Source organism: Myxocyprinus asiaticus, chromosome 5 (genome assembly GCF_019703515.2).
Source record: "Myxocyprinus asiaticus isolate MX2 ecotype Aquarium Trade chromosome 5, UBuf_Myxa_2, whole genome shotgun sequence".
Lineage (NCBI taxonomy): Eukaryota > Metazoa > Chordata > Actinopteri > Cypriniformes > Catostomidae > Myxocyprinus > Myxocyprinus asiaticus.
The window spans coordinates 6688499-6701412 of NC_059348.1; the positions used below are offsets into that span (position 1 = coordinate 6688499).

Below are 12914 nucleotides of genomic sequence, written 5' to 3' on the forward strand. Positions count from 1 at the left end.
ATCATTCAGTACTATGGTAATAGTGTCTGATAGCATATATTTATATCATAAATGAAAAAAATGCTGAAATACTGTAAAAGTAAATGTATTAATGTAATATTTTTAGTGCCTGTTTGTTATCGTTCCACCCCTGCCCCATGCTGATGTCTGTGCACGCCAATGATCTGCAGAATACAAGAACAAAACTCAAACAAATTGTAACTCAGACTTGTGTAGATAGCAGATTAATGCACCACGACATGAAAGTGGAGAGATAGGGTGATCTAACAGTACATTTTAAAACTCCTAATCATTAAATAAAAGCATCCAAGCAAACATATATACTTCACAGTGATGCATGAAGAATCAGCAGACTAAAATAAATGACTAAGAGGCAGTAAGTTTTGATAAAAGGAACGACAAATTTTAATACAAGTACTGTATAAGTGTCACATTATAAAGTATACAATTTCAAAGTAGAGTTGATTAATAAATTAAAGATAATTTTGAGACCAAAACCGAGCAAAAGAGCAGCATTGTTTGTAGCCTCAATGATCCACCTCAAATACAACACTATGAGAACGAGCAAAATGATTGACAATGAAAAGCTTCAATATCCACGGACACATTTTTGTTTGCCGTTTACAAAGTCTACAGCTGTCACAGAGACCGGTGAGATATCTCAGGACACTTATTTCCTTAATATCTTTAAGGGAGTAGGCAATTTTTTTTTTTTGCATACTTTTCCATGAAAAAAATGGCTTACAGCACCTTTAACTAAGAAAAAAAGGTTGCAGACAATCTGTCCTTAATCAAAGTCATGTAGACGTGATCTGGGTACACTTCAAACCTTGTGGTTGACCGTTATATCAGTTTTACTGATTAATCTGCGCTAAAAATCAACACAGATGGTTGATTAAAAAAATTATTTTTCTACAGAATAACAGAGGCCTCTACAGAGTACAATTACAATCACTGACTTGCCGTTTGTTGTGTCACGTGACTATGCTATTCACAGAGAGACTTAAGGACCAGGTATTCTCACAGCAAAGTTCTTTTTCGGCTGTGGTGGCTCAGCAGTTAAGGCTCTGGGTTACTGATCAGAAGGTCGGGGGTTCAAGCCCCAGCACCGCCAAGATGCCACTGTTGGGCCCTTGACCCTAACTGCTCGAGGGGCACTGTATCATGACTGACCCTGCACTCTGACCCCAGCTTAACTGGGATATGTGAAAAAAAATAATTTCACTGTATATGTACAAATGTATAATGTGGGATAAATAAATATAATAAAATAAAAATTAAACACCGTACTTGTTGCATTGTAAACTAAAACTAAATGTAAAAATTTGAAAACCTGGAAAAAAATGAAGCTAAACTAAAATAAAAAATCCATGGCTCTGAAACTAACTGGAATAAAAATAATCTTGAATAAGATTTTGTTTTCGTTGCAGTGTTTTTTAACCTTTAAACCCACCATCAGGCCTACCATCACATGAAGAGTCCAACAGACTGCGATAATAGACGGCCTAATACCGCATTGCATCAGAAACAGAGCAAGAATCACTACCATTGTAAAGAGGCAAAGCAGGTAGATAACAGTCATCACTCATTCCATTTTACCCTGTCAATCTGTGATTTTATTTAGATTTAATTTGGAACTGGTAAAGAGTTTGGTTTGAAGTTCAGCAGGGTTCGACATTAACGCTTGTCCGGGACAAGTGGATTTTTGAAGGCTCAAGTAAAAGAGAAAAGTAGCCTGAATGACAATAAGGAAAAAATAACCTGCTATTTTTGTGATAGAGCCAAGGCCTTATTACATAGTTCTTATTCTGCTGTTGAAAATAATACAGGATGCACAAATGTATTAATTTTTTTGATTTTCTCCCCAATTTGGAATGCCCAATTCCCAATGCGCTCGAAGTCCTCGTGGTGGCGTAGTGACTCGCCTAAATCCTGGTGGCGGAGGATGAATCTCAGTTGCCTCCCCGCGTCTGAGATCGTCAATCCGTGCATCTTATCACGTGACTTGTTGAGCACGTTACCGTGGAGACATAGCACATGTGGAACTCGCCACGCGCCCAACCGAGAGAGAACCACATTATAGTGACCACGAGGATGTTACCCCATGTGACTCTACCCACCCTAGCAACCGGGCCAATTTGGTTGCTTAGGAGACCTGGTTGGAGTCACTCAGCATGCCCTGGATTCGAACTGGGTACGTAATTGTATATTTCGCAAGTGATCTAGGAATAGATGCACGCTTTGACTGGACAGACGGCTTTTTGAGCGCTCACATGCACGTGTGCTCCAAGAATGCTCTAAATGCAGATACGCGCCTGAACAATCTAATATATTTAAAGATTTTGCCAAAATGCCTGTCTTGGTGAGGTATTCATGTAAACTAAGAGAGTGATGTCTAAAGTGAACGTAAACTGTGGGGAGGAAGCAGATTTGTATCAAAGTATCGGACTTGTGTGTGTTAATGTAACCTAACCGGCCTGCTGTTGTTGTTAATATTAATCAAAGAACCATAAGAAAATGAGAAAAACACACCATTCTTGACTGGATAACTTTATTAGCTTTAAAAAGTATTAATGTATTATACATTATACAGTGAAGACCAGCAGTAATTAGGCTCTATGTAGCATTTCATTCTGATCTTTACTTGAATACTTGATACTGCTGTATCAAAAAAAGAAATTGAATTATTTCTATTCATTGCTGTATTTTTATTTTATTACTGACTGTTCAGTAGTCTTGAATAATTACTTGAGTACAATTCTTACATAAATGAATTGGTGTGATTTTTTGTTGTTGTGATAAGCTAGTATCAAGTATTGTCAAATTTCACTAACAACTACAGAAATGTTGGTATTGTGACAATATACAGTGCATTCAGAAAGTATTCAGACCCCCTAATTTTTTCACATTTTATGTTGCAGCCTTATGCTAAAATGCTTTAATTTTTTTTTCACATCAATCTTCACTCCATACACCATAATGACAAAGCAAAAACCAGATTTTTGATAACTTAAATTTAATAAAAAGAAAAAAACTGAAATATCACATTGACATTAGTATTCAGACCCTTTGCCATGACACTTGAAATTTAGCTCAGGTACATCCCATTTCTCTGGATCACCTTTGAGATGTTTCTACACTTTGACTGGAGTCAACCTGTGGCTAACTCAATTGATTGGACATGATTTGGAAAGGCACACATCTGTCTATATAAGGTCTCACAGCTGAAAATGTATATCAGAGCAAAAACCAAGCCATGAGGTCAAAAGGAACTGCCTGCAGAGCTCAGAGACAGGACTGTGTCGAGGCACAGATCTGAGGAAGGCTTTAAAAATGTTTAATAAAATTAATTAGGTCTTAAATTAAAGGTTCCCAAGAGCACAGTGGCCTCCATAATTCTTAAATAGAAGTTTGGAACAACCAAGACTCTTCCGAGAGCTGGCCGCCCAGCCAAACTGAGCAATCGAGGGAGAAGGGCCTTGGTAAGAGAGGTGACCAAGAACCTGATGGTCACTCTGGTTGAGCTCCAGAGATCATGAAGAAACTTGCAGAAGGAAAACCACCCATCAATGCAACACTCCACTGATCTGGGCTTTATGGCAGAGTGGCCAGATCGAAGCCTCTCCTCAGTCCAAGACAAATGAAAGCCAGCTTGGAATTTGCAAAAAAGCACCTAAAGAACTCTCAAACTGTGAGAAACAAGATAGTCTCTGGTCTGATGAAACGTTTGAACTGTTTGGCCTCAATTCTGAGTCTTGAGGAAACCAGGCACCGCTCATCACCTTCACAATACTATCCAAAGGTGAAGCATGGTGGTGCTAGCATCATGTTTTTAGGGTGTTTTTCAACGGCAGGGACTGGGGGACTGGTCAGGGTTGAAGGAAAGCTGAACGCAGCAAAATAAAGAGATATCCTTAATGAAAACCTGTTCCAGAGCACTCAGGACCTCAGAATGGGACGAAGGTTCACCTTCCAACAGGACAATGACCCTAAGCACACAGCCAAGACAACGCAAGAGGGGCTCAATTTATTATCTCTGGAGAGACCTTAAAATGGCTGTCCACTGATGGTCCCCATCCAACCTGACAGAGCTTGAGAGGATCTGAAGAGAAGAATAGCAGAAAATCCCCAAATCCAGGTGTGCAAACTGCAAAGCTAGTCACAACATACCCCAAAAGACTTGAGGCTGTAATCGCTACGGAGTACTGAGTCAAGGGTCTGAATACTTATGTCAATGTGATATTTCAGGGTTTTTTTTCCTCTCTCCCCATTTTCTCCCCAATTTGGAATGCCCAACTATATGACCCACATTAGCCTACACAAATACCAGTTTTCCCCATTCTCCATTATCCCTTAATATAAATACTAAAACTAAAATAAAACTAAATATACTGAAAAACTAACAAATATCTAACGAACAAAAACTAAACTAAATTGGAGTGAAGCATTGAAAATGAAATAAAAAACTAAATTAAAAATGAAAAACTATTATAACCTTGGGGGAACGAAACAAACATGATGTGTTTAGCCTTGTCACTGCTGCCAAATAAACGTAGAGCGAGCCTCTTCTCGGGAAGCCGACTTCTATTCTCCATGTGCACACACTGGCGTCCTTGCTTATCCAGGAGCAGAGCAGGGAGAGTACTGGTCGAATTAGATGCGTGCCGGACCCGCACCCTCGGCCACCGGCGTGAACTAGATGCGATAACGGGGAAATGGGAGCATGCGTCGCAGCTGACGGGCATGAGTGCCGGGACCCCTCCCCTCTGCGCCTGGGAAGACAGGCTCCACAGAAGCCGCTGCCTCTTACGCCATGGACCACGGAGGGGAGTGCATGCGGCCGTCGGACCCCGCCTACGTCCTGGACCATACCGGTGGACACTACCCAGTCACAAAGCCCCCTTCACCGCAAGGACGCCAGATTCCCCTTTATTTTGAACACATCCCCCCCAACGGACACATTATTTTCCCCATTTTTTACATTTGTTTATCATATCCAATAAACGCCTCTCTGAGGCCTGACGCCATACCCACTGTATCAGTCTCTTACCCCGCCACACTCTTTAACATAAGATCATATGCTTATCCAATTCAAAATCCAACTTTTGTAAGAGAAAACAACAAAGAAAAACCAACCTTAAACATTCTCATTCATCACACAGCAATAAACCCTTTATTTCTCTTGTCAAAATGAAATCCATTTTTGGGGTTTATCTGAATTGGACCAGAAGATGAACTTTGCTCACTGTGATGAATCATGTGTTTCTTTAGAGAACTTAATGAAATGTAACTCATCTCACATAAAGAGCAGTGGTATGGCTTCTCTCCAGTGTGCAATCTTTCATGTGCTTTCAGGGTTCCTGAGTGAGTGAAACTATTTCCACAATGTGAACACTTGTAAGGTTTTTCTCCAGTGTGCACTCTTTCATGTTCTTTCAGGGTTCCTGAGTGAGTGAAACTATTTCCACAATGTGAACACTTGTAAGGTTTTTCGCCAGTATGGATTCTTTGGTGCTGTTTCAAGTGATTGGATCTATTAAAGGTTTTTCCACATTCAAAGCACATATAAACTTTTTCATGTTCATATTTAAGTGGCTTTACTCCTGAGTGAGTGCGCTGGTGAATTTGGAGATTGGCTGCCTGTGTAAAACTCTTTCCACACTGATGACATGTGAAAGGCCTTTCTCCAGTGTGAATCCTCATGTGATTCTTAAGGTATTCTTCACGAGCAAAACTCTTCCCACACAGATAGCATGTGAATGGCTTATCTCCAGAGTGAATTCTTGCGTGCCTCTGAAGGTGCTCATTACGTGTAAAACTCTTTCCACACTGAAGGCATGTGAATGGCTTCTCACCAGTGTGAATTCTCATGTGAATATGTAGGCTCTTTTTATATGTAAAACTCTTTCCACACTGATGGCATGTCAAGGTCTCCCTAGTGTGAATTCTCATGTGAACCTTTAGGCTCTTTTTATATGTAAAACTCTTTCCACACTGAAGGCATGTAAAAGGCTTCTCGCCAGTGTGAATTCTCATATGCATTTTTAGGCTTTTATTTTGTGTGAAACTCTTTCCACACTGAAGACATGTGAACGGGCTCTCTCCAGAGTGAGTTATTAAATGCCTCTGAAGGTCTTTTTTACATTTGTAACTCTTTTCACGCTGTGGGCATGTGAAAGGCCTCTCTCCAGAGTGAGTTATTAAGTGATCGTTAAGATTTCCTTGTTGTTTGAAACTCTTTCCACACTGTGGGCAGGTTAAATATGTCTTGGCTCTTGTTTTTTGTGTTGTTCTTTGTAATAAATTCCTTTCAATCTTTGGACAACATTTTTTTTTTTTTCCAGTTATGAATTTTTCTGGTTTCTGATCCTGATGTTTCTCCCCCACATAATTCATTTCTTGACTTTCTTCTTCCACTTCCATCAGGTCTAAAATTAACATAGAAATAAATCAAAGAGTGACACATTTTTGAACAAGAAATTTAAGTGAACCACAATTTAAATGAAAAAGAACAACAAAGGTGAAGTACAGGGACATGCAAAATAGGGGTTTAACAATGAACCGGTCTGGATTGATGCACTGATCAAAAACCCAACAATGCGATGTCATTGATGCATCACAAAAACTTTCTTCCTTGTCTGCCTTTAAATCTCAACTCAAAACTCACCCTTTTTGCTATGTTATGATAACCTGGGTTATTAATTGATTGTTTTTTGTTGTTGTTGATTGGCTGTTTGTTTTGCGTTATATTTTTGTTTTGTTTTTTTGTTATATGACTTCTTTTTTTTATTCTAACCCTAGGCCTGCATCACATTGGTCTAATGATGGACTACACTCATAAAATGGAATACACAGACTATCAATAAATTGCCAACAAAAGCCTTCTTCAGCCAACTAACAAATGCATCTATATGAACTTCTGCAGTTAATCCAGGACGAACTTCAAAACATTAGTCATTAATCTTACAGTTCTTTTTTTTTTCTCCCCAATTTGGAATGCCCAATTCCCAATGAGCTTTTAAGTCCTCATGGTGGCATAGTGACTCGCCTCAATCCGGGTGGCGGAGGACGAATCTCAGTTGCCTCCACGTCTGAGACAGTCAATCTGCGCATCTTATCACGTGGCTTGTTGAGCATGTTACCACGGAGACCTAGCATGTGTGGAAGCTTAACTCACCACACGCCCCACCGAGAGTGAGAACCACATTATGGCGACCACGAGGAGGTTAACCCAAAATGACACTACCCACCCTAGCAACCGAGCCAACTGATTGCTTAGGAAGCCTGACTGGAGTCACTCAGCACACCCTGGATTCAAAAATCTTAGTTCTTACAAAATCTTTGTAACACTTACTTAGTTTAATCATTTTAAACCACGACATGCACTGCACATAAATAACTAATATTGGCATTATATTCATGATGTTAGTCAGAGGGGAACTGGCCCCCACAGTGAGCCTGGTTTCTCGCAAGGTTATTTTTCTCCATCAACCAACATCTTATGGAGTTTTTTGTTCCTTGCCACAGTTGCCTTCGGCTTGCTCAATTGGTTTCTAAATACAATTATTTAATTACTTATTTTTATACACAATTCATAATCATATTTAATCAAACTACACAATGATGACTAAGACTTTGTAGATATTACGGTTTAATTTTCGGTTAATGCATGATTTTCTGTAAAGCTGCTTTGAAATAATGTGTGTCGTGAAAGGCGCTATACAAATAAAAATGACGACTTTGTAAAGTGACCTTGAGTATTGTGAAAGGCGCTATATAAATACAAATTATTATTATTATTATTGTGCTCAAGTCCGAAGAGACAGTATTTAAGTGCTTTAATGTTGTTGTTTTCACTGTTGTAAATACAGTTGTAGACACAGAGACATTTTTAACTAGTTTTATTTACATTGCATTCGGTCGCGACTCGCGAGTGGAGGCTTCCCCAGTCATCATACTCAATCCACAAGGATACAACTCCACGTTAACAACGATTAAACCAGTTATTTTCTGTAATGTGACTATGTGATGGAAAGTTTTCTTTATTTTAAAATTTTTAAATGGATCTTATGTCTACACAGAGATTATAATAAGTACATGAAAGCAATGTGATCATTAATCGCAAATACACTGTATCTTTACTCGGAATATATGTTTGGTTTTTTTGTGACTTACTGCATACCCATCTTATTTTAATGCTCTTTAATATGTAAAGGTACTCTTGTTTGTATACATTCTTGCATTCAATAAAAAAACGTATTTATACTCTGTGAGATGCATTGTACATAATATAGTGCATAATAATTCCGCACTGTAGGCACTGCTGTTGAAACGGACTCCACCCAAAGTTGTTTTACACTACTAAGCGAACGCGGAAGTGTGATAAAGGCCTATAGTTTTCAGTTACTGATGTCATTGTAGAAAATCACTAAATCACAGACCGGCAGGATTAATTTAATTCATGAATGAAAGTGTCCAATAACAGGGCAGTTACGGAGAAAATGCGAGTAACAGTCGGCTGGTCATGTGATTCTAGCATGGCAGCCCCCATTAGGGGACACTCTGGTGTAGAATAAAAAAGCTTTTATAAGGTTACTGATTTGACTGAAGTCTTCATCTCATGTGAGTGTTCATGCTTTTATACATACAGTTGAAGTCAGAAGTTTACATACACTTAGGCTGAAGTCATTAAAACACATTTTTACCACTCCACAGATTTCATATTAGCAAACTATAGATTTGGCAAGTCGTTTAATACATCTACTTTGTGCATGACACAAGTCATTTTTCCAACAATTGTTTACAGACAGACTGTTTCACTTTTCACAGTTCCAGTGGGTCAGAAGTTTACATACACTAAGTTAATTGTGCCTTTAAACAGCTTGGAAAATTCCAGAAAATGATGTCAAGCCTTTAGAAAAACAGCCAATTAACTTCTGATAGGAGGTGTACCTCTGGATGTATTTTAAGGCCTACCTTCAATCTCAGTGCCTCTTAGCTTGACATCATGGGAAACAAAAGAAATCAGCCAAGACCTCAGAAAAAAAAATTGTGGACCTCCACAAGTCTGGTTCATCCTTGGGAGCAATTTCCAAAAGCCTGAAGGTACTACATTCATCTGTACAAACAATAGTACTCAAGTATAAACACCATGGTACCACGCAGCCATCATACCGCTCAGGAAGGTGATGCATTCTGTCTCCTAGAGATGAATGCAGTTTGGTTTTAAAAGTGCAAATCAATCCCACAACAACAGCAAAGGACCTTGTGAAGATGCTGGAGGAAACAGGTAGACAAGTATCTTTATCCACAGTAAAACAAGTCCTGTATCAACATAACCTGGAAAGCTGCTCAGCAAGGAAGAAGCCAATGCTCCAAAACTGCCATAAAAATGCCAGACTACAGTTTGCAAGTGCACACTGGAACAATTATCTTACTTTTTGGAGAAATGTCCTCTGGTCTAATGAAACAAAACTTGAACTGTTTGGCCATAATGACCATTGTTATGTATGGAGGAAATAGGGTGAGGCTTGCAAGACAAAGAACATCCCAACCATAAAGTGTGGGGGTGGCAGCATCATGTTGTGGGGGTGCTTTGCTGCAGGAGGGGCATGGTGCACATAACAAAATAAATGGCATCATGAAGGAACGAAAATGTTGTGGATATATTGAAGCAACATCTCAAGACATCAGCCAGGAAGTTAAAGCTCGGTCGCAAATGGGTCCTCCAAATGGACAATGACCCCAAGCATACCTCCAAAGTTGTGGCAAAATGGCTTAAGGACAACAAAGTCAAGGTGTTGGAGTGGCCATCACAAAGCCCTGGCCTCAATCTGATAGAAGATTTGTGGGCAGAACTGAAAAAGCATGTGCGAGCAAGGAGGCCTTCAAACCTGACTCAGTTACACCAGGGGCACGTTCAGCCCTGAAAAAACGTAGCAAACGTTTATTTAAATGGAGGTGCGTTGAATATCCTGTCGTGTTATGCAAGCGTTGAAACTATGGCAGCTGAGAAGGCCATTCTTTGCGTTCTTTTCGAAGAATTTTCGGAGCCCGATGAAATCGGTTTAAATACGTGTTTAATACTAAAAAATACGCTCAATGTTACAGTCACTGCCTTTGCCGTCCAGAATAGCAGAGAAAATCCCAATCGAAAGGGATATGTGGAAACTGTGGTACCTAATTATGGTGATCCAACATTTGCCTCGCATTTCAGGATGACAAGGCAAACATTTCTTCTAATGTCTTCAATTGTTGCATACACCAAGCTGCAGTGGACACATTTGTAAAGGACTTTAGTTGGATCCATTGTGCTCACTGCCTTTTTAATACAGCAGGGTTTATATACACGTTGCTGCTGATTGGATAACTCCTCTGACACACCCACCAAACGACAGAAAACGTACCTCAAAGCCCGTTGCACACCGTTTCCAGGAAACATGTCTTTCAAACCGGAAACCATAGCAAAACGGTGCACACTGTTTTGAGATTGAACGTGCCCCAGTTCTGTCTGGAGGAATGGGCCAAAATTCCAACAACTTCATGTGAGAAGCTTGTGGAAGACTACCCAAAACCAAGTTTAACCCAAGTTAAACAATTTAAAGGTAATGTTACCAAATACTAACAACATGTATGTAAGCTTCTGACCCACTGGGAATGTGATGAAAGAAAATAATAAAAGCTGAAATAAATAATTCTCTCTACTATTATTGTGACATTTCACATTCTTAAAATAAAGTAGTGATCCTAACTGACCTAAGACAGGGAATATTTTCTACGATTAAATGTCAGGAATTGTGAAAAGTTTAAATGTATTTGGCTAAGGTGTATGTAAGCGTCTGACTTCAACTGTGTGTTTCAAAATTACATTGAACTTCTTTGGATGTAAAACTTTTTAAATAAGGGAAAAATTACTGAGTGCACCTTTAAACAAATGCACAATGAACGACGGCAAACACTCTTTGTTGTACCGGTGAATAAACATGTGAATATACCAGCATCACTTTTACACGACCTATAATTTATTAATGCGTGGTATCCAAAATGATTAGTTAATTTGTTTAAAACATAAAGCGAAGTCGTTAGCTGACTAAAGTAGAAATAATTCATGTAGACATGCCCGTTCCCAACTCGGAAACTCGGGTATCATCTAGAATTCAACTTTCCCACTCGTTAATACGACTTTGCTGGGTCATTTAAATAATTAAGTGCTCGGAACTCGTAATTACGATATTTTCGACTCCACTTGAATGGCACATTTCTCGAGAAACATGTTGAATTCAGTGTTTCTGTGTGAAAAGCTTACCATCTTTAAGCTCGTTCTCGATAAGTCCTGCATTGATACTAATAGACTTGCTGAGTAATATCTGAACTGAATAATATCTCGTGTTTTAATTGATCGCCTCTTGTATTTAGTGCGTGTGCAGATGTAACATTATCTCGATTATAAAAACGTGTTCATGAATGCACTAAAGTTTGAACACTCGAGATCTCGCGAAAGCAAAGTAGAAATCAGACTCGTTTAACATGTTCTTTGTTGCAACGCTGTTAATAAGTGTCATTTGATGATTTTTCAGAATCTAAACTTATTGCACACGTGAGAATGGGTTAAAATATCTATTTGCACATTATCATTTTAATCAGATTCACTGTGCAGCCCTGTTCAACAGTCATTTATGAAGAATCAGGAATGGATACTGACCTCTTAGTTCCTCAGTGTCTTCAGTTCTCTTCTCTTCAGCAAACTCCATCTTAACAATAGTGTCGTGTAGATTTCAGTTGATACGCCTGGATTGATTCCTCTCTCTTCACTTGTAGGTTAATCCTTCTTCTGAGATTTTACAGAGACTGTTCATCCCGAGACGAACAACTGGTATTAAAATGAATGGGAGAAACTGGAACGCCCAACGTATATAGAAACAGAAGTCCCGCCTTACAGGTAAAACAGCCAATCACCTTATAGTCACAGACATCGCCTGTCAGTCAACTCAAGAACGCGCATGCGCATTAGCTGAACCAGCCTGAAAATGAGATATCTTTTAGCGTGTTTTGAGCTGAGGAGCACAAGAAACAGTTTTCCACCCTCTTTGGAACGCGGAAGTAAACTTTTGCAGGGTAAACTTCGACAGCAGAGAATGGGAGTGAATGGGACATCATAGCAAATATTATTTTCACTTACCCATTTGCTCCAAGAACGAAAGAAAAATATCCACCATTACGTTTGAATGACTTTCCAGAAGAGGAAATAAATAGAGAGCGGTGGGTTAAGACAGTCAGATGGGAGAAGATGACAAATTTACTGTCACTCTCTCAGCAGCTGAATGTCCCTCGCAGCTGTAGTAATTCGTTTTTTAAAAACTGATTCCAGGGTAATATAACACAAAGCATAATGTAATAAACGTACACTCAGTAAAAAAAAAATTGCAAGATTTACGCTGCTAAATAAGGCGGAAGCGTGTCATCACATTCTGTGAAAAAAAGGTGATACAATTGTTGTCAGATTAAAAAGCAGATTTTAAATGTTTTATTTTTTATTTTTTTATTTTTATCCCCTTTTCTCCCAATTTGGAATGCCCAATTCCCACTACTTAGTAGGTCCTCGTGGTGGCGTGGTTACTCACCTCAATCCGGGTGGTGGAGGACAAGTCTCAGTTGCCTCCTCTTCTGAGATAGTCAATCCACGCATCTGAACACGTGGCTCGTTGCGCATGACACCGCGGAGACTCACAGCATGTGGAGGCTCATGCCACTCTCCGCGATCCACGCGCAACTTACCATGCGCCCCATTGAGAGCGAGAACCACTAATCGCGACCACAAGGAGGTTACCCCATGTGACTCTACCCTCCCTAACAACCGGGCCAATTTGGTTGCTTAGGAGACCTGGTTGGAGTCCCTCAGCACGCCCTGGATTTGA

The 12914-nt window shown here is 39.5% G+C and overlaps 2 protein-coding genes across 7 annotated transcripts in view; one reads left to right on the plus strand and one right to left on the minus strand.

The window, feature by feature from the left end:
- LOC127440881 (gastrula zinc finger protein XlCGF7.1-like) overlaps positions 1-12914 on the plus strand; it is a 108681-nt gene that overhangs the window by 80214 nt on the left and 15553 nt on the right. The window contains exon 1 of one of the 6 annotated variants that reach the window (XM_051697944.1): positions 11816-11938. The exons of 4 other annotated variants lie outside the window; for them this stretch is intronic. The gene's annotated coding sequence lies outside the window, so the exon portion shown is untranslated. Of the gene's footprint in view, positions 1-11815; positions 11939-12914 lie in introns of those variants that run through there. One more of the 6 variants, XM_051697945.1, reaches the window with a different exon arrangement.
- Positions 521-11881, minus strand: LOC127440796 (gastrula zinc finger protein XlCGF52.1-like). Its single transcript, XM_051697705.1, has 2 exons — positions 11702-11881; positions 521-6428 (listed from the first exon to the last, which is right to left on the minus strand). The coding sequence occupies exons 1-2, from the start codon at positions 11748-11750 to the stop codon at positions 5155-5157; spliced, it is 1323 nt and encodes a 440-aa protein (XP_051553665.1). The 5' UTR covers positions 11751-11881; the 3' UTR covers positions 521-5154.